The 26,435-nt window shown below is 43.2% G+C and overlaps 1 protein-coding gene across 1 annotated transcript in view; it reads left to right on the plus strand.

Annotated features, from left to right (window-relative positions):
- LOC309889543 (zinc finger SWIM domain-containing protein 6-like) overlaps positions 1 to 26,435 on the plus strand; it is a gene marked incomplete at its 3' end in the record, with an annotated part of 239,723 nt that overhangs the window by 98,742 nt on the left and 114,546 nt on the right. The window contains exons 2-3 of the mRNA XM_082782392.1: positions 8,951 to 9,307; positions 26,052 to 26,200. Coding sequence (XP_082638518.1) covers positions 8,951 to 9,307; positions 26,052 to 26,200 — 506 coding nt within the window. The remainder of the gene's footprint in view (positions 1 to 8,950; positions 9,308 to 26,051; positions 26,201 to 26,435) is intronic.

A 26,435-nucleotide genomic window follows, 5' to 3' on the forward strand; every position in this document is an offset into this window, starting at 1 on the left:
TGCTCGAGGGTAGGAAAGCTCTGCAGGAGGATCTGGATAGGCTGCACCGATGGGCTGAGGCCAACTGTATGAAGTTTAACAAGGCCAAGTGCCGGGTCCTGCACCTGGGGCGCAATAACCCCAAGCAGAGCTACAGGCTGGGAGATGAGTGGTTGGAGAGCTGCCAGGCAGAGAAGGACCTGGGAGTGATGGTTGATAGTCGGCTGAATATGAGCCAGCAGTGTGCTCAGGTGGCCAAGAAGGCCAACAGCATCCTGTCTTGCATAAGAAACAGTGTGACCAGCAGGGCTAGGGAGGTGATTGTCCCCCTGTACTCGGCTCTGGTGAGGCCGCACCTCGAGTACTGTGTTCAGTTTTGGGCCCCTCGCTACAAGAAGGACATGGAGGTGCTTGAACGGGTCCAGAGAAGGGTGACGAAGCTGGTGAGGGACCTGGAGAACAAGTCCTACGAGGAGAGGTTGAGGGTGCTGGGCTTGTTCAGCCTGGAGAAAAGGAGGCTCAGGGGCGACCTTATTGCTCTCTACAGGTACCTTAAAGGAGGCTGTAGCGAGGTGGGGGTTGGTCTATTCTCCCACGTGCCTGGTAACAGGATGAGGGGAAATGGGCTTAGGTTGGGCCAGGGGCGTTTTAGGTTGGATATTAGGAAGAACTTCTTTACCGAAAGGGTTGTTGGACATTGGAACAGGCTGCCCAGGGAAGTGGTGGAGTCACCATCCCTGGAAGTCTTTAAAAGACGTTTAGATGTAGAGCTTAGGGATATGGTTTAGTGGGGACTGTTAGCGTTAGGTCAGAGGTTGGACTCGATGATCTTGAGGTCTCTTCCAACCTAGAAATTCTGTGATTCTGTGATTCTGTGAATAACAGCAAACACACAGAAACATCCATGCCTTAATGGCTGGAGAACAAGAGAACCAGCTGGAGAACAAGAAACCCCAGACTGCATGGGGTTTCCTGAATCACCCTTCTTTGTTCCCTCTAAACTTTTATATTCCTGATGGCCTCGTCATTAAGAGTCTAATGTTATCTCAACCACGGGGCTTTCCAACCCCCATCGCCACATTCCCAAATCTCCCCCTTCTTTATTAATATCAACCATTTTCTCGACACGAACTACCACTCCATATATAACATAGGGTAATACATATTCATTACTACTTCTAAAAAAACCATGATTATTATAATTTGTTTCCGGAATCCAAACCCTCCTACTGGAGCATGTGTATCAGTCTCCGGTGGTGTCTCTGGAGGTCTCTGGGGGTCTCTCGTGCTGAAGGCTCATAGTCTTCCTCCCTCTTGTCCTTCTCCTTTGTCCAACTTGGCTGTATGTCAGAGACTTGTGCAGCGTCCCCTGCAAGCTTTGTCTTTTAGTCGTTCTTCAGCTTTCCCCGTCTCCTTAATCTCCTGGCCAGACATCAGAGACTTGCATAGTGTCCCATGCAATAGTCATAATATTTAGCAGTGTTATAAATGAAGTCTCAACTCACTCTGAATTTAGTAACATAAAAGAATATTTATAAAAGGGAAGTAAAGAGCTCTGGGTGCGCAGGGAGTCTATGCTCTACCAACACGCACACCCAACCATCGAACTTTCCAAATAAATATAGGACATTGCTGTTACATATTTACAAGAAACCCGAGTACATATGGATATCCTATCCCTGCTTCATACTATAATTCTCTTTGTGGTGGTCGTTGTGGTTGAAAGGCTCAAGGTTTCCCCATCACCATTAGCAACCTTTTGTTCCAGACTGCAGGAGCAGCTTCGACTGTCTCCCTCTTCTTCTGCACGTGCTCTGCGCACCACAAGGTTCCCGAAAGCAACAAAACATGATTGCTTTTCCCACGTTTCGTTAACCCTTGAAACCACACTAATAATATTATTATCATATAACATTATACTGTTAACATAATAAATGTTAACAGTTCTAACCAGCAACCTCCCCAGCAACTTCCATGCCTTAACAGAGGGGAAAACAAGCAACCCTAGATGGCAGGGCATCGCCTCAATCACCCTTCTTTGTTTCCTCTAAACTCTTTTACATTCCTGATGACCTCATCGTTAAGAGTCTGATGTTATCACCAACCATGAGGCTTTCCAACCCCCATCGCCACACTCCCACATCTCCCCCTTCTTTATTAATATCAACCATTTTTCTCAACATGAATTACCACTCCATATATAACAGCAGTTATTCTGAACCCCCCCAGATATAAGAGACTCCAAGGAAAAGCCTACAAATACATTTCCCTTCAAGCTCTCTATTGACATGAATTGCTAAAACATTCCTTTGCAAGATACAAGAAGTATATACATTAAACACTCTGTTTTTTTTAGACTTGTGCTCATACAAGGGTATGTATGACAGAACGTCACATTCATCATACCATGCGGCCCTAACATTGTTCCATATTGACACGAATCAGATGAACACATTTCACACTCAGGTCCCACATACTTTAGTATATAGATATTCTCATCACCACGGTTCCCTGTCCATTAAAATATTTATAGGTCTGTACTTCTTTTCATTCCATAGGCCTCTCCCCAAAATGTTCATAAGAACTGTTGATGGATTCAGCTTCATCTGTCAAAGTGGACACTCAGTGCAGGCAGAGTTGGTTTTCTTGACGCCAGCACCAGCTTAGCTCAAGTCACTGCTGCACTTGCCTGGTTCCTTGCAAAGTTGACCTGTCATTGGTTCTGTAGTGTCCTCCTACAATGCATACCTTAGATTACAGATTATTTTTCTCCCAAGGTTAAATCTCCTTGAGGCACGTACCTGATATCCCCATCCTTTTGCATTACCCACCAGGTGTACCCTGGTCCTTGGGCGAGGACAATCCCACAAGTGGGTTTGCATTTTGCCATGGCAGAAGCAACCCACACCTCCTTCCCCAGCCACTTCCCTACATGCACTACAGGGACTTTAGCTTCTCCCACAGTGTGTAGAGGTTTTGTTTCATCAGGACCAGGATGGCTGTCAGAACCACTGTATGGACTGCTTCAGGGAAAGTTAATTCAATCCCATCCAGACCCAGCACGCACCCTCAGTAAGTTTGCAAATGAGACCAAGTTGGTAGGAAGTGTCGATCTGCCAGAGGGTAGGAAAGCCCTGCAGAGGGACCTGGACAGGTTGGATCAATGGGCAGAGGCCACTGGGATGAGGTTCAACGTGGCTAAGTGCCAGGTCCTGCACTTTGGTCACAACAACTCCATGCAACACTACAGGCTTGGGGAAGAGTGTTTGGAAAGCTGTGCAGAAGATAAGGATCTGGGGGTGTTGGTCAATGCTCGCCTGAACATAAGCCAGCAGTGTGCCCAGGTGGCCAAGAAGGCCAATGGCATCCTGGCTTGTATCAGGAAGAGCGTTGGCAACAGGATCAGGGAGGTGATTGTCCCCTTGTACTCTGCTCTGGTGTCGTGGTTTAACCCGGCCAGCAGCTAAACACCACACAGCCGCTCGCTCACCCTCCCCCCTCCCTCTCTGGGATGGGGGAAAGAAATAGGAAAGTGAAGCCTGTGAGTTGAGATAAAGAGAGTTTATTAAGACAGGAAAATAACAATAATAATAATAACAATAATAATAACAATAATGATGATAATAGTACTGCTACTAATAATGCATACAAAACAAGTGATGCACAGTGCAATTGCTCACCACCCACTGACTGATGCCCAGCCTGATCCCGAGCAGTCCGGCCCCCTTCCCCCGGCTAGCCACCCCTATATATTGTTTAGCATTGTTATAAGTTAGACCACACAATTTACTGGTCTATTGAAATTATTTTATTAATCAAGTAAGCAGACACAAGCAAAACAGTGCTGGGCGGCTGGGGAGTCTCCGCTCCACCACGGCACGCAATTTCCCCTTTCCAGTGTCGCTGTTTTATAGCATTGAAGTTCCGGCTTGTTGAGACTTGTCGAGACCTGTTGAGACCTGTCAACTTGTCGAGACTTGTCCTGAGACTGCGCAGTCTGTTGTTGGGGGTTGTTATTCTTCCTCTGGTGATCATGCGTTGTGCTTGTGTTCAGGTGGGGGCAAAACAGGATGTCTTGCGGTGGGTGGGTGGTATCTTACAAAATCTTTGTTTTAACAAGGATGTTCACGCAACCCCCCTTCCCCATTTGTCTCCATGTTACAATGCCGTGAGTTGTGAAACCTTATCTCCTCAGTAGATTCTTTAAATTCTCAAGGACAATGAACAAACCCCTACTAATTTATCACAAGCATGACGTCAGATGGTATGGAATACCCCTTTGGTCACTTTGGGTCAGCTGTTCTGAGTCTGTCCCCTCCCAGCTCTTGCTGCATCCCCAGCCTGCCCGTTGGCAGGACAGAGTGAGAAGTTGAAATGTCCTTGGTTTAGTGTAAACACTGCTCTGCATCAGCATGTTATCAACACTCTTCTCATCCTAAGCCAAAACATAGCATTCTACCAGCTACTAGGAAGAAAATTAACTCTGTCCTAACTGAAACCAGGACATCTGGTGAAGCCCCACTTCGAGTACTGTGTTCACTTTTGGGGCCCTCAGTACATGAAGGACATGGAGTCCCTGGAGCGTGTCCAGAGAAGGGCTATGAAGCTGGTGAAGGGTCTGGAATACAAGTCTTATGCAGAGCGGCTGAGGGAACTGGGGTTGTTTGGAGAAAAGGAGGCTCAGGGGAGACCTTATTGCTCTCTACAACTACCTGAAAGGAAGTTGTGGGGAGCTGGATTTTGGCCTCTTCTCACAGATAACTAGTGATAAAAAGAGGGAATTGCCTCAAGTTAAGTGTTCCTTAATATTGATTCATTACCCCTATATTCAATTAGAATCATAGAATCATTAAGGTTGGAAAAGACCTTCAAGATCATCTGGTCCAACCATCACCCTACTACCAATGTCACCCACTAAACCATGTCCCGAAGCACCAGTTCCAACCTTTCTTTAAACACGCCCAGGGATGGTGACTCCACCACTTCCCTGGGTAACCTATTTGAATGCCTGACTACTCTTTCTGAGAAGAAATTTTTCCTTATTTTCAACCTAAACCTCCCCTGGCACAACTTTGATAGGACACTGTCAAACAGATTTTGGCAGAATTTACTTTGTACAATTCAGTGATTTCTTAATGTTTTCCTTCTGATTGCACTTTGGCACAGTCCCCTTCCAAGAATATGGCAGCTGAAAACACATTTTTTTTGGTCTGTTAAATCATTTTTGTGGTGAGTGTTCAACAGAAGCAAAATTCCTTTGCAAAAGAACTTCATTTGATAAGTTGTCTTAATGCTCTCACTGGTTTTCTGAATGTATTTTTTACAGAAAGCAAAGCCTCTGCATACTGAAAATGTCAGCAGAGTTTGAATTACTAGTCATGTGCTGTTTTGAAAACATTGAAACCTTTTTGAATTGCATCATCTGAAGGGAAAAGGTGAAACATGCATACTCTATAAATAGTCTCTGTAGCGAACAAGCACTCTTCTGCTTGCAACTCTTATTGTCTTTAGATAATAATGAACAAACTATTTTCAAGGTGAAATACTAGAGTTCACAGTAGCCCTTGGTGGGTTTTTTTTGTTTGTTTGGTTGGTTGGTTTTTGAATGGGTAAATATTTTCAGCAAAGGTTTGTAATTTCAATTAAAAGAGGAATTTTCTTTTTGAAGGGGAATGCCTATTTGGAGTGAGGGCTTACAGTCTTTAGCAGAAGACATTTTCTGCTGCTTTGGATCCATTAATGAATTGTCAGTACCTCCCAATCCCAGTGCAGGTCCAGTCTCTTTCCCTTCATCAAGGAGTACCTAACATCTCTCTTCTTGGCAGCCTCTAAATTACCACTGACAAAAGCTTTTTAGCAAAGCACAGTGAGTCAATTTTCTACCTGCTACAAACTTTTGATACTTTGGAGATGATTAGATGGTTATGTTAAAAAAGATGAAGGGGAGGGGAATAGCCCTTCGTGTTCAATCACAGCAGTCCTACCAGGGCTTCTGAGTTGAAATTTCCTGAACTGTCTTCTGTGGCATGTTGAAACCTTTTTAAAGGTTATATTTGCTAACAACAATTTATTTCTTTAAATACACAAACAGAAAAAGAAGAGGAAAATCATACTTCATAATTCCCAGGCATTGCAACACAGTTAATGCAGAGCTGCTACATTTTGGGCTGTGAGGGCAGTTGATCTTTGTTTAAATCCTCTGTAATATAAGAAGGGTAGGTTAGTCTGTGTTAGTGCTGTCATTGTTTAGACCAGGATCTGTGTATATAAATGTGTCCTGGTTTAACCCTGTCGGCAGCTAAACACCACAGAGCCCTTCGCTCACCCTCCCCCCTCCCTCTCTGGGATGGGAGAGAGAAGCGGGAAAGTGAAGCCTGTGAGTTGAGATAAAGACAGTTTATTAAGGCAGGAGAATAATAATAATGGTAATGATAATAATGATAATAGTACTACTAATCATAATGTGTACAAAACAAGTGATGCACAATGCAATTGCTCAACACCCATTGACTGATGCCCAGCCTATCCCCGAGCAGCCGGTCCCCCACCCCGGCCACCCCCTATATATATTGTTTAGCATGACGTCAGAAGGTATGGAATACCCCTTTGGCCACTTTGGGTCAGCTGTCCTGGGTCAGCATGTTATCAGCACTCTTCTCATCCTAATCCAAAACATAGCACCCTACCAGCTACTAGGAGGAAAATTAATTCTATCCTAATTGAAACCAGGACAAAATGTTGCTGCTAATAACATGAATTCTCAAAAAATCTCCTTGTAGGGAGAGCAGGGAGACGAGTTTTCATCTGAATATGAGTAGGGACTTAGAGATAGTTCTTCTGCCAACTCTGTCTGGAGGCATTCATCATTCCAGGAGGATTTTAACCTTTTCAATACTTGAATAACATGCTGAAAAATTACAAGTGATAATATTGTTTGAGTAGCTGGTTGGGCTTTTTTTTTTTTTTAATTGCTTTCATAGAAAAGACCCATAGAAAAGAGATTTTCTATTGGAATTAATAGTTCAGTTACTTATTAAAAGTAGGAAGAAACGGGATCAAGCCCTTTCAGTGTTCAAGTGTTAGGCTTTTCCTCAGCTCACAGATGAGAAATAGTTTTATGTATGCTTTGTAGGAAACTGATATTAAAAAGAAAAATATCCTATACAATTTCTTTGAGACCACTAATCCAACTTTCATATACTGGGAATTAACCTGAAATAAAGAAATAAACCGAACTGACTAAGTTTAACTTCAACTTTTTTTTTTTTCTTCCTTGAGAGGAGGCACTTATAGGAGCATGTCATGACTACTTAAAAACAAAAGTGAAAGCCAGAGGGAGGAGCTCATGTTACCAGGGGCAACTCTGCTCCCCTTCTCTGTGCAAGTGTTGAGTGGAGCCAAGAGCAACAACACCAAATGCTTGATCTTGTTCAACCTCCCTCCCCTTCCTCTTTGTGGACTTTACAGCTTACTGGCTCTTCAGTTTAAACTTTAACCACTTTAACTCTCATGCAAAAGTCTAGGTTAGTGTGTGCAGATTGACCTTCTTCAGGATAGAGTATCAGAGTACAGCAACTGAACGTAATCCAAATAGTGCTGCTCACTGCACAACCTGCTCTGAAACGTACAGCGCAAACCAATGGAAAAAATGAAAGATTTTCTTTTTTGTTTCCTGTAAATTGAAGAGCTTTTTAAAAACTGTTGGAGATTTAGACTACAGCAATATATATTTTTTTCACCTAATTTTCATGTAATACTGCTTCCTGCAACACACTTGCTTTTGTTTCACAACACTAAATCAGTTTTGGAGTTGAGGTGGTGTGGTTTTATATGCTTTCCATTATAAATAGTTAATGTATAACACCTTGCTTGTAGTGTTTATTCCAGATTTTATATGCACTGTCTGTTCAAGTTTAATAGTGATCTGACATATGAAATGTCATTGTTTTTCTCTGTATCTATGCCTCTGACTTAATGCTTGAGCCAAGATGAATGTCATGCTTAGGTAAAATAAAATAAAAAAAAGAAAACCCAAATTCTGCTATTCATCAAGTATTGAAAGCAAGACCTGGGTCTTCATGTTTGGGAAAACAGAGGTGGGTTTGGGTCTAATCTTCAGAGGACAGTGTTCAAGACCTTTGTTCAGCAGGGTTCTTTGTCAAGCAGTGGTGTCCTTGCTGAAGTGAACATCTTTCTTGTCACGTACCATACCTTCTTACATTATATGAAGACACCGCTCTTTTGCCTTGTGCTTTATCATGCTGAATGGAAAACTTACTCATAATGCAGATTTCTGAAATGGTGCTTGCACATCTCATTCAGTACTATAACTCTGACTTCCTGTGTGTTGGTAACTGCAGCAGTTTCCATCTCCAAAAAGCTATGCAACCATAGCTGTCTTACTGTATCACTTGTGTGAAAGTGAGCTTTAGCATCACTGTAGTGGTGGGAGAGGTGAAAGCGAAGAGGTTAAGTGATGTGTGTAAATGAATCAGTGTCAGAGTGGAGATTAGGACTGGGGTTCATGCCATTAGGGTAGCCTCTTGCTTATTGACAGAATAGTTAAATTTGCTGGTAGGTGCAGTCTCCTTAGTGTAGGGTTTGGAAAACTGCTGCCAACTTGCTGAGCTACTGGGAGTTTCACATTGGTCTTAACTGGATGCAACTCTGCTTCTGCAGCTAGGAGTTACCAAATTAAATGTTTCTCTTACTATCAATCTTTTATGAATGTTGTAATGGAATGGCAAAGAGGGGTTGTAAACTGGCTTTTTACCTGCCTTAGATTTTGTCAGAGATGAAAAGGGTATGTACATATGAAAGGGTTTGTCATATTTGTAATTAAAGCCAAGGTCTTCAAGATGCATCATTTCTCATAAATGATTTTCTTTTTTCTTTTGTAACAAAAGGTAAATGATAATGAGATTATAGTATTTTTCCTAATAACGTAAGCTTTCTTTCTTTTCCCACACAGGTTTCCACTTGAGTGGCACAGTGACAGAGCCTGCAATGCAATCGGAGCCAGAAACTGTTTGCAATGTAGCTATCAGCTTTGATCGTTGCAAGATTACCTCAGTGACCTGTAGCTGTGGAAACAAGGACATATTTTACTGTGCCCATGTTGTGGCACTCTCTTTATACCGGATCCGCAAGCCAGATCAAGTCAAACTGCATCTTCCCATTTCAGAGACACTCTTTCAAATGAACAGAGACCAACTACAAAAATTTGTACAGTATTTGATCACAGTGCACCACACAGAAGTTTTGCCAACTGCTCAAAAATTAGCAGATGAAATTCTTTCTCAGAATTCAGAAATCAATCAAGTCCATGGTAAGTTTGATGCTTGTTCTTCCTTTTGCCTCATTCCCTCCTTGTTTTTGAGTTGTTTCTTTTTTTTTTTTTTTTGTGGCATTCAGGAGCATAACCTCCTGAGGTCCCTTCCAACGTGAGTTATTCTGTGATTCTATGATGTTTACGAAAGAGAATTCTGTTATTAAAACTTCACTGTAAGATGTTTAGAAAATAAAATTTCTTGGGAAAGAGCTCATAAGCAATGAGCTTGATGTCTCTAATGCTGTTAATACATGTCCTGATCTACTTCACACACATAGTGTATTTAATTGAAGTGACTTTTTTTTTTTTTAGTGGGAAATGGTGGGGTAGGGCTGAACAACAGAATACAGTGTTCTTTAAAAGTGAAAAGGGGACTGTTTAACATTTAATAAGATAGATTTTCTCTTTTTAAAATGTAATTTTTCATACTGCCCTGCTTAAACTAGCAAAATTTAATTGAGAACCTGGCTGAAAGAGACGAATGGAGGTAAAAAGCAGGCAGTTTTCCTTTAAAGAAGGATAAAAGTGCTCCAGTGCTTAGTATTAGAATTATTTGGTGATCTGGATTTGTGAAGGAAGTAACGACAAGGCGACTCAAAGAAATCTCACAAACCCAAGCAGATGTAAATAAGCAGTACAATGAAATGAAGCATTGATAGCAGCTAAACAACATGAAAAAATAGTTTGAAAACCATATTTTAGGAAAGGCTTTTGTACTTACATTAAATATTAAAATAGAACTTGTTATATAGAAAATAAATCATGAGTTTTTGTTTTGAAACATGGAACATAAAAATAAGGGGACACAGTGAAAACACTGCGTGCAAGTCTAGACTGATAAGGAAATTTTTATCTGCCATGTGAAAGTAGACTTTGAAACTTATTGCTATATAATGTTTGTGAGACCAGGATTTTAGCAGGAGAGATTAGATATTGTCAGCAAATAAGTTAATGCATTTTGCTGTGCAGATGGAAGGGAAAGAATTTTTAGAAGTTAAATTTATTTAGGGGTTTATTAACTTTCTTCACCATCTTACCATAGAATGTCCTAGTTTTACCTTTTTGTTATTTAGTACTGGCTGTTTCACAGCAGTTGGTGTTTTTCTTTGATACTGTATACTGCTTAACAGGTATTATATTCCACCCAAGAGTTCTGAAATTAAGGACCAGATGAAGTGACTTACGTTTGTACTTTGAATCATTTGGGGAAATCAAAGACATAATAATATTTTTGAATCATTAATTTTATGATCTTTGGGTTTATATAATTATTGTTTAGAATAGTTCTGAGTATGCTAAGCTTATAAAATCAATTACTGTTATGTTGTGAATCAGTATACAGCAAGTTTGGTTTCTAGCTGGGACCATTCAATCTTTGCACAGTACTCAGTAAGATATGTGTTTTATTTGTAATTGCTTTTTTCCATATCTTCTTCTCCCTAATGCTGCCATGGAATAACATTTATTAAATTTTTATTGATATGATCTACAGTTCATTTGTATACTTCAATTCAAAAGACTTTTATAAAGTGAAGTTCATAAAATTCAGTATGGCTATGAGTTGGTAATTTGGCATGGTTTCAGCTAAAGATTAAAAAACAGCTCACGCCTTAAAGACTACATTCTGTTATTTTAATCAAATTTCACTGCTGACCTGTTCCTGAGTAGTTTATAATATTGTATATTCTTAGCCTATTTTCATCACTTTTGTGGTATAGATGAGTGGACAGTAAGGGGGATTGAGAACTGTCTGACTGGTCGAGCTCAGAGGGTGGTGATCGGCTAGAGACAAGTGACAAGTGGTGTTCCCCAGGGGCTGCTGCTGGGTCCAGTGTTGTTCAACATCTTCATCAACAACCTTGATAAGGGAATAGTGTCCACCCTCAGCAAGTACAACAATGATACAAAGCTGGGAGGAGTGGCCGACATGCCAGAAGGTGGTGCTGCCATTCAGCGAGACCTGGACAGGCTGGAGAGCTGGGCAGGAAGAAACCAAATGAGGTTTAACAAGAGCAAGTGTAGAGTCCTGCACCTGGGAAGGAACACTCGCATCTATCAGTACAGGCTGGGGGACGACCTGCTGGAGAGGAGCTCTGACGAGAAGGACCTGGGGGTCCTGGTCGACAACAGGTTGTCGTGGTTTAACCCGGCCAGCAGCTAAACACCACGCAGCCGTTCGCTCACCCTCCCCCTCCCTCTCTGGGACGGGGGAGAGAAATGGAAAGTGAAGTCTGTGAGTTGAGATAAAGACAGTTTAACTGTTCTAACTGAAACCAGGACACAGGTTGACCATGAGCCATCAGTGTGCCCTGGTGGCCAAGAAGACCAATGGAATCGTGGCATGCATAAAAAGGAGTGTGGCCATGTCATGGTTTAACCCGGTAGGCAGCTAAACACCACACAGCTGTTGTTTAAACACCCTCTCTGGGATGGGGGAGAGAAGCAGGAAAGTGAAGCCTGTGAGTTGAGATAAAGACAGTTTATTAAGACATGAAAATAGTAATAATAATAATAATAATAATAATAAATACATAAATACAAAATAAGTGATGCATAATGGAATTGATCAACATCCGCTGACCAATGCCCAGCCTAACCCCGAGCAGTCTGCGCCCCCCCCGGCTAGCAACCTCTATATATTGTTTAGCATGACGTCAGATGGGATGAAATGCCCCTTTGGCCAGTTTTGGTCAGCTGTCCTGGGTCTGTCCCCTCCCAGATCCTGCTGCACCCCTAGCCTACCCGCTGTCAGGATAGAGCGAGAAGATGAAAAGTCCTTGGCTTAGTGTAAGCACTGCTCTGCAAAAATTAATACATCAGTGTATTATCAGCACTCTTCTCATCCTAATCCAAAACACAACACCCTACCAGCTACTAGGAGGAAAATTAATTCTATCCTAACTGAAACCAGGACAGGCCAGTGGTCAAGGGAGGTGATCTTCCCCCTCTACTCTGCCCTGGTCAGGCCTCACCTGGAGTACTGTGTCCAGTTCTGGCCTCCCCAATACAAAAAAGACAGGGATCTCCTGGAAAGAGTCTAGCTGCGGACAACAAAGATCATACGGGGCCTGGAGCATCTTTCCTATGAGGAAAGACTGAGAGACCTGGGTCTGTTCAGCCTTGAGAAAAGAAGACTGAGAGGGGATCTCATCCATGTGTATAAATACCTGAGGTGTGGGAGACAGAGGGATTTGGCCAACCTCTTTTCAGTGGTTTGTGGGGACAGGACAAGGGCCAATGACCACAAAATGGATCACAGGAAGTTCCACACCAACATGCGAAAGAACTTCTTCACGGTGAGGATGACGGAGCACTGGAACAGGCTGCCCAGGGAGGCTGTGGAGTCTCCTTCTCTGGAGATATTCAAGGCCCATCTAGATGCCTACCTGGTCAACCTGCTCTAGGGAACCTACGTTGGCAGGGGGGTTGGACCCGATGATCTCTTGCAGTCCCTTCCAACCCCTACAGTTCTGTGATTCTGTGATTCTGTGACCAATGCCCCTTGCTTTGCTTCTGATTGCTTTTCTTTTTCTTGTGGTTTAAACATGGCAGGCAGCTAAATACTACACAGCGGTTTGTATGCCCTCCCCCCCAACCTCACCAGTGGGATGGGAGAGAGAAACAGAAGACAAGAAAAAAAAAGTAAAAGCTCATGGGTTGAGATAAAGACAGTTTAAGAGGACATAAAATAAAGGAAAATAATAATAATAATAAAAGAATATACAAAGCAAGTGATGCACAATGGAATTGCTCACCACCCGCTGATCGATGCCCTGCCAATCCCTGAATAGCAGCACACGCACCCCCGTCCAACCCACAAAAGTTTTATTCTTCCTCATGACATCATACGGTATGGAATATCCCTTTGGCAGTTTGGGTCAGCTGTCCTGGCTCTGTCCCCTCCCAGATTCTTGTACGCCCCCAGCCTCCTCATGGGCAGGGCAGTATGAGAAGCTGAAAAGACCTTGTCTTAGTGTAAGCACTGCTCTGCAGCAACTAAAACATCAGTGTATTATCAACATTATTCTCATCCTGAATACAAAACACATATACATATGTGTAATAAATGGCTCAGTCTTCAAAATAGGATTATAATCAAAGTTTACAATTTATTAAAGGAATAGAGGTAAGCAAACAGCGCTGGGTGTGCCGGGAGTCTCTGCTCCACCAGGACGCACACCAGTTACATCAAGCAGCTGATTTTTATGCTCCTAGGCTGATACATATTCATTACTACTTCTAAAAAAAACAGGGTTATTATAATTAGTTTCCGGAATCCAAACCCTCCTACTGGAGCATGCGTATCAGTCTCCGGTGGTCCCTCTGGGGGTCTCTCGTGCTGAAGGCTCATAGTCTTCCTCCCTCTTGTTCTTCTCCTTTGTCCTACTTGGCTCTATGTCAGACTTGTGCAACATCCCCTGCAAGCTTTGTCTTTTAGTTGTTTTTCAGCTCTCCCCGTCTCCTTAATCTCCTGGCCAGACATCAGAGACTTGCATAGTGTCCCATGCAATAGTCATAATAGTTAGCAGTTATTCTGGAACCCCCCAGATATCAGAGACTTCAAGGAAAAGCCTACAAATACATTTCCCTTCAAGCTCTCTATTGACACGAATTGCTAAAACATTCCTTTGCAAGATACAGGAACTATATACATTAACCACTCTGTTTTTCTTAGACTTGTGCTTATACAAGGGTATGTAAGACAGAAGGTCACATTCATCATACCATGCGGCCCTAGCACTGTTCCATACTGACACGAATCAGATGAACATATCTCACATATGTGTTCCATACACAACACCAGTTCTTTAATACAGTTGCTCATTTTGAAAGCAGTTGCACTTAATATTTATACAATTCAAATCATGAGCTATTCTCATCCAACATTCAGTCCCCTTGAGGTAATCAGTGGACTTCCCCATCTATCCGCATTACCCACCAAGTACACCCAGGTCCTTTGCGAAAAGCAATCCCACGAATGGGTTTGCGTTTTCCTAAGGCAGGAATAGCCCAGACTGTCTTCCCCAGCATGGTTTTTACATGCACTACAGGGACTTTGTCCCCTTCTACAGTAGGTAACAGTTTTGATTAGGCAGGTCTGTTTGGTAGATCCCCTAGTGTTGACTATCCAAGTAGCCTTTGCCAAATATGTATCCCAATGTTTGAAGGTCCCGGCAACCATTGCCTTCAGTGTAGTCCTTAACAACCCATTGTATTGCTCCACTTTCCCGGAGGCTGGTGCATGATAGGGGATGTGATACACCCACTCAAGACCATGCTCTTTGGCTATAAGGTTGTTTGGGAAATGAGTCCCATTGTCTGACTCAATTCTTTCTGGGGTGCCATGTCACCATAGGACTTGCTTTTCAAGGCCCAGGATAGCATTCTGGGTGGTGGCACGGGGCACAGGATATGTTTCCAGCCATCTGGTGGTTTCTTCCACCATTGTAAGTACGTTGCACTTGCCGTTGCGGGTTTGAGGGAGTGTGATGTAATCAATCTGCTAGGCCTCTCCATATTTATATTTCAGCCATCATCCTCCATACCAGACAGATTTTAGCTATTCAGCTTCTTGATTGCAGTGGATGTTTCACATTCATGGATAACCTGTGCAATAGTGTCCATGCTCAGGTCCACCCCTCGATCACAAGCCCATCTATCTGTCACATCTTTTCCTTGATTGCCTGAGGTGTCAAGGGCCTATCAAGCTATAAATAATTCACCCTTATGTTGCCAGTCCAGGGCCACCTGAGCCACTTCACTCTTAGCAGCCTGATCCACCTGCTGGTTGTTTCGATGTTCTTCAGTAGCCCGATTCTTGGGTACATAAGCATCTACATGGCGTACTTTTATAACCTACTACCCAAGCAGAAAAATCTTTCCACAGTGTGGCAGCCCAGATGGGTTTCCCTCTGCGCTGCCAGTTGCTCTACTTCCACTGCTGTAACCACCCCCCCATAGGGCATTTGCCACCATCCATGACTCAGTACAGAGACAGCGAACTGGCCACTTTCCCATTCAGCAATATCTAAAGCCAGCTGGATGGCCTTCACTTCTGCAAACTGACTCAATTCACCTTCTCATTCAGCAGTTTCTGCAACGTGTCTTGTAGGACTGCATACAGCAGCTTTCCACCTCCAGTGCTTTCCCACAATACAACAGGACCCATCAGTGAACAGGGCATATTGCTTCTCATTTGATGGTACCTTCTTTATTTCTGCGGGGCTTCTTTAGCATGTATCGCCTCCTCCTCTGGTGATATTCTGAAATTTTTGCCTTCTGGCCATTCCACGATCACTTCCAAGATTCCTGGGCAACTGGGGTTTACCATTCGAGCTTGCTGTGTAATCAGTGAGACCGACTTCCTCCACGTAGCATCAGTTGCATGACACACATGGGGAACCCTCCCTTTGAACATCCAGCCCAGCACCAGGAGTCAGGGTGCTAGGAGGAGCTGTGCTTCAGTACCAATCTCTTCCAAAGCAGATTGAACTCCTTCATATGCTGCCAATATCTCTTTTTTGGTTGGAGTGTAACAGGCCTCGGATTCCCCTATATCCCTGACTCCAAAACCACGGGGTTCGACCTTGAATTTCCCTGAGCTCTTTCTGCCAGAGGCTCTAGGTGGGGCCATTTTCCCCGACTTCAGTGTTTACATCTTGTCCTGCTCAAACCAGCCCAAGGGCTACGGGCCCATCTTCTGTTTAATTTGTTCAAAGGCTTGTCATTGCTCAGAGCCTCATTTGACTTCTTTGATAGAGAGGGCTTACAATCAGACTGTAATTTGGAATGTGCATTCTTCAGAAAACCCACAATGCCTAAGAAAGTTTGTGTTTCCTTTTTGCTAGTTGGTGGAGACATAGCTGTTATTTTGTTGATCACATCCATTGGAATCCAATCTTGTCCATCTTGTCATTTTATCCTGAAAAAAAATATATCTGTGCACAGTCCTTGACTTTACTCTGTTTAATAGCAAAACCAGCTTTTTTTGCCATTAAACCAAAACCAGAATTTGGACTGTTTTCTTGCCTTTCTCAAAAACTTCTTCTGTGTTGCCCCACATAGATGTCATCACAATACGTTGCAGATGCTCAGAAGCTTCACCCTGTTCCAGTGCAGTCTTGTCAGTCCATGACAAATGGTAGGGCTGTGTTTCCGCCCCTGGGGGCAGTTGATTCCAGGTGTATTGGACACTCCTCCAAGTGAAAGCAAACTGTGGCCTGCATTCAGAGTGATGGAGAAAAAGACATTAGCAATATTAATTGTGGCATTCCACTTGGTTGCCATTGACTCTAGTTCATATTGAAGTTCTAGCATGTCAAAATGGCAGTGCTCAGCAGTGGCATGGCCTCATTTAGCCCACAATAGCCCACTCTCCACTCTGTGATAATCTCCACTTGCCAGTAGACATTCGTACTGGCCATATGGGAGTAGTAAAGGGTGAGTGGGTCTTGCTCAACAAATCAGGATACAGGGAATCTTGGTTGGTGCAGTATTGCCGCTGGTTCACCAATGTGGTAGCGATTGGCACTTGCTGTTCTTTGACCCTCAGCAACCCCACAAATGTCCTCCGGGAGACCAGCCAAGGCAGACAGCTGCTTAATCTTAACTGTATTCAAGGCAGCTATGCCAAAAGCTGACCGGAACACTTTTGGGTCCTTGAAATAACCTTTCCTGAGGCAGTCTATACTAAGAATAAAAAGAGCCTACAGGCCAGTCACAATGGGGTGCTTTTGCTACTTATTCCCAGTCAGGCTCACTTCAGCCTCCAATACAGTTAGCTGTTGGGATCCTCCCTCACTCCAGAAATATAAATGAGTTCTGCCCCTTTATAGCATGATGGCATTTGGGAATACATTGCACCAGTGTTCACTAGAGCCTTGTACTCCTGCAGGTCTGATCCACTATGCCATGAAATCCATACAGTCCAATAAACCCATCTGTCCCTTTCCTCCACCTGGCTAGAGGCATGGCCCCTCTATTCCTAGATATAGTTTTCATTAATATGTCTGGGGGACTACCTGCTGGAAACTGGAGCAGCAGTTTCCATGGGTTCCATGAAAAACTACAGGGTGGCATGTGTTGTGTACCCACTATATCTTCTCTCTTGAGACAAGGAATGCTTGCTTTTAATAGGTGAGATACTGGTCTATACAGGTGGAGAAAAAGATGCCTCTTCAGGCCTCTGAAGCAGTGTCTCCATAGCTCAGGTGCAAGTCTGTAAGGAAAAAGAGAGGCTTTCATAGAATCATAGAATACTCCGAGTTGGAAGGGACCCACAAGGATCATTGAGTCCAACTCCTGGCTCCACACAGGTCTACCCAAAAATTCAGACCATATGACAGAGAGTATAGTCCAATGGCTTCTTAAACTCCAACAGGCTTGATGAGGTGACTATGTCCCTGGGGAGCCTGTTCCTGTGCGTGACTACCCTCTCGGTGAAGAACCTTTTCCTGATATCCAACCTGAACCTCCCCTGTCACAGCTTGACTCCATTCCCTCGAGTCCTATCACTGGTCACCAAAGAGAATAGATCAGAACCTGCCTGTTCACTACCCCTCATGAGGAAGCTGTAGACTGCGATGAGGTCTCCCCTCAGCCTCCTCTTCTCCAGGCTGAACAGGCCAAGTGACCTCAGCTGCTCCTCGTACGTCTTCCCCTCTATGTCCTTCACCAACTTTGTAGCCCTTCTCTGGACACTCTCCAATAGTTTCACATCCTTTTTGTACTGTGGTGCCCAGAACTGCACACAGTACTTGAGGTGAGGCCTCACCTGCGCAGATTAGAGTGGGACAATCATTTCCTTCGACCAACTAGCAATGCCATGCTTGATGCACCCCAGGATACAGTTGGCCCTCCTGGCTTCCAGGGCACACTGCTGGCTCATATTCAGCTTCCTATCAACCACACCTCTCCAGCATCTCATTGCCCAGTCTGTACATATAGCCAGGGTTGCCCCTTCCCAGGTGAAGGACCTGGCACTTGCTCTTGTTAAACTTCTTGTTAGATTTTCTTCGTATTGCATGAATTGGGCAGCCAATTTGTCCACTGCGTGTTCCTCTCCATCTTTCCAGGTCATTACTGACAATGAGCTGTCATATGATGATGGCGCACTACGTACAAACTCCTGACACATGGGTTGCATGTACACTTGACTTCATCTGGATCTTTGCATAACTGTTTGTTGTCTAGGTCACTATAAATCACCTCCAGCTCAGCTACTTCCCTCAGGTACTGGATTCCCCTCTCCCTAGTGGTCCAATTGTCTGGTTGACATACAAGATCCTTGTTGAGGGATTTTTGAAACAGCAAGGAGGCCATGACTTGCTGCAGCTGAGCAAATCAAACTGCCAGGACGACTATGAGAAGTTCCCATGACAGTGTTCCCACATCGCCCAATTGAGGAATTTAAAAAATATTGTTGCCAGCAACTGGCTTCAAGGACGGGATCAACATGACTGCTAATCACAAGGGGGTTGTTTTCTTGCAGGTGGGGTTGTTTTCTTGCAGTTGTTTGTCTGAGTGCTTTTGACCAATAATCTTGTGTGAGACACTATCCGCCCCTGTTAAGTTTGCTATAAAAGTCAGGCTATTCGGGTAATAAAGAGAGAGCATGATCTAACCATACTAGTGTCTGTCCTCTTTTTGGCTGTTCTTCCTGCAACAGATCTTCCTTGAAGGGATACCTTTCCTTCATGCCTGACAGGAGACGCCTCTAGAGGGTGAAGGCTTGTGCTCCTTTTCCAATGGTTTTGTCAATGCCCCCTTCCCTAGCGAGGGATCCCAGCTACCTGGCTTCCCTGCCCTCTAATTCCAGACTATTGGCCCTGTTTTCCCAGCACTGGAGCAGCCAGGTGAGAATGTGCTCACCTGAACAAAAACTGAAATCTTTTCACGTCTCATAGCTCAACCTGGGATAGGGATTGGGTGGTTATTGATGCTTTTATGACATCTTCCTCTTCGTCCTCCTGTTCCTATAGCGGCCCTGCTTCAGACTAGCTTGCCCCATTGTCTTCTTCCTCCTTCCGTGTCTGAATAGGAGTTCCTTTCCTTCCTAAATGTGCTGACTTTAGCATCCATTGTTTCGCCTTCTGTGTAGGGGCAACTGATACTGGCACAGGTTAGTTCACTGGCCCAGCCATGGGGCTCATCACAGAGATTTGAGTGGCAGCAGGATCTTTTGCAGGGGTTGGAGTGGCCGCAGAGCCCATTGCAGGGGTTGGAGTGGCCACATGGCTTGTCACAGGGGTTGGAGTGGCCACAGAGTCTGTCATGGTGGTTGGAGTAGCTGCAGGATGCATCACAGGGGTTGGAGTTGCTGCAGGGACTTTTACAAGAGTTGGAATGGTTGCAGAGCCTGTCAGAGGGGTTGGAGTGGCTGCAGAGTCTGGTGTGGGGGTTGTAGTGGCCACAGGGCCCGTCACAGAGGTTGAAATGGATGCAGAGTCTATTGCAGGTGTCGAAGTGCCTGCAGGGCCCATCACATGGGTTGGTGTTACCACAGGGCACATTGCAGGGATTGGAGTTGTGTTGACTGTGGCTCGTTAAATATAGGTCAAGGCCCAGCACACCACAGATATTTGTGTCTCTTTGGAATTCCTAGGGTGATGCCATACCTTTTTCAAGCATTTTGCCATTTTTTTAAGGATTTTGCACTTGTTCAGGGGTGAAGTTCCAAAGCATTGGAGGTGCTAACAGTTCTAGGCGCCTGCCCATATTCTCGCAGGCTCCCTGCCACTCCTAACTATCCTGCCTCAGGGCAGATCTCTGGATGGCATTCTTAAATAGTTGTTTAACATTAAACAGAACCAGATACATTCAGGAGACATAACAACAAAAGCATGCTCGTTTGAACATCCCATGGATATTCAAAGTTTTAAAGATCTATTGTAACTGGCCTGGAGGAGAAGGAGAAAGGGGGGAGGGGTGAAAAAGTGGTGGAAAGTATCCCCCCTTGTCCCTCCATAGATTGGCTCCCTGAGGAGAAAAGGTAAAGAGTGTAATTATTAATAGTTTCCAAGAGAGGGTTCCTGAAGTATGGAGGTGACGGCAATGCTGAGTACAAATAACAGATTAGTTTTATGACCAGTAATTTTATCATATTATATGCCAGTGTTACATAGTACAACAAAATGATAACCTTAAATTATCCCCTAGAGATGATAAACAGCATGACAGGAAATACGTACAGTAAGTAATGTGCTATACAACACAATGCTGAGACCAAGCACAACAACCTTGAGATCAAAAAAATCAACATTGTGATCAGCAGTTATTAAACTGATCTAATGCTTATAACAATTTCCTTTTACCATGCTCTGGTCAAATCTGTTGTTATCTCAACCCTTCATGCCAAAAGGACTGTAGTGGTTTAACCTGGCAGACAGCTAAGCACCACACAGCCATTCAGTCACCTCCCCCCCCCCCAACCAGTGGAATGGGGAGAGAACTGGGGAAAAAAACAATGAAAAAACTTGTGGGTTGAGATAGACAGTTTAATATGACAGAAAAGGAAGAGAAAAAATAATAATGATGATAATAATAATGATGATGATAATAATAATAATAATAAAGAATATAAAAGCAAGTGATGCACAATGCAGTTGCTCACCAGCCACTAACTGATTGAAGCCCAGCCAGACCCCAAGCAGTGGTGTCCCCCATCGCCTCCCCCAGCCAGCCACCCCATACTAATTGTTCAGCATGACACCATGTGGTATGGAATATCCCTTTGCACAGTTTGGGTCAGCTGTCATGGCTCTGTCCCCTCCCAGCTTCTTGTGCACCCCCAGCCTCCTCGGAGGCAGGGTAGCATGAGAAGCTGAAAAGTCCTCGTCTTAGTGTAAGCACTGCTCTGCAGCAACTAAAACATCAGCGTATTATCAACATTATTCTCACCCTGAATGCAAAACACAGCACCCTACAAGGTACTAGGAGGAAAATTAACTCTATCCCAGCCAAAACCAGGACAAATTTTGAGTTTTTTTTTCCATATACAACACCAGTTCTTGAATGCGGTTGCTCATTTTGAAAGCAGTTGCACTTAATATTGATATGTAAATCATCAGTGTTAAATTTAAAAGCTTTTGATTCTTAGAACTTGGAAGTTGATTATATTTAACATGTAGCCTTTTATAGCCATAAATATAAAAGTTTGTTACCCCTGTTTTCAAATTTTATTTGGGTGTTCAGTGTTACAAACAATTGCTCATGGTATTCCTGCTTTGATTGCTAAGGTTGTATGGTTGTTTTAATTTTAGTAAAGGAGCATGAGTAAATATGTCTGGCTGTATCTATACACTGAGTACAAATTATTTATTTTATTTAACTGTCTTTAAATACATCACATAAAACCTATTTCAAAGACCAGTCATGGCAGACGTTTATAAAGCCAGAGGTTGGAGGGAGATTAATATGTCTAGAAACTGACACAGTTTAATTACAGGTTTTAATATTTAGCATAATTATACAGTGCTTCTCACTTTTGTTATAAATGGCTCAGGATTCAAATTAGGATTAAATAAAAATTAGGATTTATTGAAAGAATATAAAGGAATAGAGGTAAGCAAACAGCGCTGGGTGCACCGGGAGTCTCCGCTCCACCAGGACGCACACCAGTTACATCAAGCAGCTGATTTTTATGCTCCTAGACTAATACATATTCATTACTACTTCTAAAAAAATATATATATATTATAATTAGCTTCCGGGGTCCAGTCCCTCCTACTGGAGCATGCGCAGTCTCCTCTGGGGGTCTCTTCTGGGGGTCTGTCGTGGTTTAACCCGGCCGGCAGCTAAACACCACGCAGCCGTTCGCTCACCCTCCCCCCTCCCTCTCTGGGACAGGGGAGAGAAATGGAAAGTGAAGCCCGTGAGTTGAGATAAAGACAGTTTAATTAGACAGGAAAATAATAATAACAAAATAATAATAACAATAATAATAATAATGATACAATGGTGATAATAGGAAAGTAATAATAATATGTACAAACAAGTGATGCACAATGCAATTGCTCACCACCCGCTGACCGATGCCCAGCCTAACCCCGAGCAGTCCGGCCCCCTCCCCCGGCTAGCCACCCCTATATATTGTTTAGCATGACGTCAGATGGTATGGAATACCCCTTTGGCCAGTTTGGGTCACCTGTCCTGGGTCTGTCCCCTCCCAGCTCTTACTGCACCCCCAGCCTGCCTGTTGGCAGGACAGAGCAAAAGGCTGAGATGTCCTTGGCTTGGTATAAGCACTGCTCTGCAACAATTAAAACATCGGGGTGTTATCAGCACTCTTCTCATCCTAAGCCAAAACACAGCATTCCACCAGCTACTAGGAAGAAAATTAATTCTGTTCTAACTGAAACCAGGACAGGGTCTCTAGGGGTCTTTCATGCTGAAGGCTCGTAGTCTTCCTCTCCCCTTTGTACTTACTTGGCACCATGCCAAGTTTATAGAACATTCTCTGCAGGTCTTGTCTCCCAGCCGTCCTTCAGCTTCTTTTTCCTTCCTCTTAATCTCTCGGCCCCCCTAACCAGATACCAAAGATCCGCATAGTCACTAGTTGTCCATAACAGTCACTAGTTGTTATCAGTTGTTCTGAAACTCCCGGACATCAAACACAAACAGCTTTCTTATTTGACGCTTCACGAGTAATTAAAACATTCTTCCCCAGCCATTCACAGACACATCTATAGCAGTGTTAAGTTAATCTCGAAGAAGACAGGAAAAAAAAAGGCTGTAATTGTTAGAAATAGAAGTCCGGAATAACAAAAGCAAACAGGTTCATAAATTTAAGGAGTATTTTCTGAAGACTTGATAAATTGACTAGAATGAGGGGGAGACTGGGACACACTGCATCTGTGGTTCAAGAATTAAATTGCCAGTGCAGGGCCCAGAGGCAGACAGGATTCAAACAAAATTGTTCTTTATGGACACGAATTGTTAAAACATTCCTCACACTTTCATAGTTCAAATGTGAGCTAGTTTATCTTCATGACACCCTTCTTAAGCACATAAGTAATATTTATCCCCAGTTTGTAAGTGAGGAAAGAGATTTACTCTTGGTACCAAATTGTGTTGCAGAGATGATATTCAGGACTGCCAGCCTCCAAGCCATCCTTCATTGAAAGTCTTGTGGTATCCATCCAGGGCCATGCTGGACCTGGAGCAAAGCCACTGTCTTTGGACCGAACCTTCAGAGCTTGACCCTTCCTGCCAGTTACTGTTAGGATTTATTTTCTCAGACCTTAAGTCAGTGCCCTCCGGTAATCCTGTTGCAGTTTCTCCCCTAATATCCTGGTCTTATATTTTCAGAAGAAAAGTTGCAGTTTAGAAATCCTGTCCATCGCTCAAGAGTGAAGCTTGTGTGAGTGGGAGAAGAGATAGGCTCAGTCAAGGAGCATTCACCTTATTGTAAATGAATGCAACAATCTGGAAAAAGTGCCTGGTTGAGAGACGTGGAGACAATGGTGTGTGTGGGCCCCAAAATGAGTGACATGGGCAGTGGGAGCTGAGGCTTCCCCAGTGGCACTGGAGGAACACCCAGCTGCTGCTGAGGCTGGGACAGGCTGTTGGACTTACGCCCATTCAGACTCTAAACCTTATTATTCTGTGGCTACTGCTGAAGGCTGCCAAGGGTGTTGAGGATCAGTGAATTACAACCCTAGCTGGTGCTAGGTGTTCCAATGCATCACAACCCTTTCAGTGAAGAAATTCTTCCTAATATCCAACCTAAACCTCTCCTGGTGCAGCTTAGGGTCATTTCCTCTTGTTTTATCACTTGGTGTTTGGGAGAAGATACCCATCCCCACCTTGCTATAGCCTCCTTTAAAGTAATTATAGAGGGCGATAAGGTCTCTCCCAAGCCTCCTTTTCTCCAGGCTAAATCACCCCAGCTCCCTCAGCCACTCCTCATAAGACTTGTTCTCCAGAAGGAATGTTTTGTTTTGTTTTGTTTTTTTTTGTTTGTTTGTTTTTCCCTAAATAGGGAAGCTTAGCTGAGGAATCTTGGGCTTTTTAACATTATTTAAAGATAAATCTCCACTGAAGTGAGGGATAAATATAAGTGTATTTTGTATATCAGTGCTTTTATATAATTCATATTCAGAGGTCTTTTCTCTGTGTTTTAGAGCAATGAAATATTTAAGCTATTTTCAAGGTGATACTACAAACCTGGGTCTGCGCAACAGCTGCATTGCTCTTTCTTATGTGGCTTGATTTCCCTTTTAATCTCATTCTTTGCAACTGAAGACTTATCAGCATGTATTCCATGTACCTGATTGAGTTGAAAGTCCCTTAAAACTAGCACAGTAAAGATGGAAGCACTCATAGAAGAGGATTTTTCTCATTCCGTGTTTTATTTTATTTTATTTAATTTTTTTTGTTTTGTTTTTGTTTTTGACTTGATTCCTGTCTTCTGAGACACTCTTATGGTTCTTGTGGAAGGCAGGAGAGGTCTTTCACATCTTCAAAGATACAATTTCTTATTAATCTAAGTGTAATAAATGGCTCAGTCTTCAAAATAGGACTATAATCATATAATCAAAGTTTACAATTTATTAAAGGAATAGAGGTAAGCAAACAGCGCTGGGTGCGCTGGGAGTCTCTGCTCCACCAGGACGCACACCAGTTACATCAAGCATCTGATTTTTATGCTCCTAGGCTGATACATATTCATTACTACTTCTAAAAAAAACAGGGTTATTATAATTAGTTTCCGGAATCCAAACCCTCCTACTGGAGCATGCGTATCAGTCTCCGGTGGTCCCTCTGGGGGTCTCTGGTGGTCCCTCATGCTGAAGGCTCATAGTCTTCCTCCCTCTTGTCCTTCTGCTTTGTCCTACTTGGCTGTATGTCAGAGACTTGTGCAACATCCCCTGCAAGCTTTGTCTTTTAGTTGTTCTTCAGCTCTCCCCATCTCTTAATCTCCTGGCCAGATATCAGAGACTTGCATAGTGTCCCATGCAATAGTCATAATAGTTAGCAGTTATTCTGAACCCCCCCAGATATCAGAGACTTCAAGGAAAAATCTACAAATACATTTCCCTTCAAGCTCTCTATTGACATGAATTGCTAAAACATTCCTTTGCAAGATACAGGAACTATATACATTAACCACTCTGTTTTTCTTAGACTTGTGCTTATACAAGGGTATGTAAGACAGAAGGTCACATTCATCATACCATGCGGCCCTAGCATTGTTCCATACTGACACGAATCAGATGAACATATCTCACATAAGTATATATGTGTGAGGACAGCAGTGCAGCATTCCCAGTTGTAGTTTCTGAAGTTGGAAAAAGTGTAGGAAGTTGCTGAGCTGGAAGATTTTTTGGACTCTCGCCAACTAGTAGACAAGACATCTCTCTGAACTTTTAAATCTTCCAGTTGTGTTTTCATTGAATTTTCATACCACCATTCCCTACAACTGCTGAAAATGTTCACCTACATGTCAGAGCTGCAATTGTGAAATGAAAGCTTAAATCAGTAGAATCAATGTTTAATTTCTATACATCTGAAGAGCTGTAGCTGTCTTTACTTTTCAAGTTCTCAGGACTTCTTTGAAAGCAAGCATTTTCAAATCTGTTCATATAATTTTCCTTTCCTCCAGTATCCTTTTACTATTGGCTACAGAGGTAACATAGGCTGGGATTTAAAGGTGATAAGTTGTGTAATGTGATTCAATTTCTAACATCTTGAAAATTATCTTTATGTAGAACATAATGATTTCTTTTCTTGCTGTTTTCAGGTGCTCCTGACCCAACAGCAGGTGCTAGCACAGATGATGAAAACTGCTGGCATTTGGATGAGGAACAGGTCCAAGAACAAGTTAAACTCTTCCTCTCCCAGGGCGGATACCATGGATCAGGGAAGCAGCTCAACTTGCTTTTTGCAAAGGTGTGTTGAGTATTCTAAACCTTCCTTTTTTTGTCTCCCCCATTCCTCCAGCCAGTCTGTACTTGTTAGTGTCTTACTCCAAGTTCTGTTGTTCTAAAACAATACAAAGCCTTGTGAATGTGATGACAAGTTAATAACGAGCTGTTGTACAACAGTGGCCCACAATCTGGTGCATCTTGAGATCAGTTTAAGGATATGAAATAACATTTCAAACATCTGCAGATTTGCACACCCC

Source organism: Aythya marila (genome assembly GCF_965140915.1).
Source record: "Aythya marila genome assembly, chromosome: W".
NCBI classification, from domain to species: Eukaryota; Metazoa; Chordata; class Aves; order Anseriformes; family Anatidae; genus Aythya; species Aythya marila.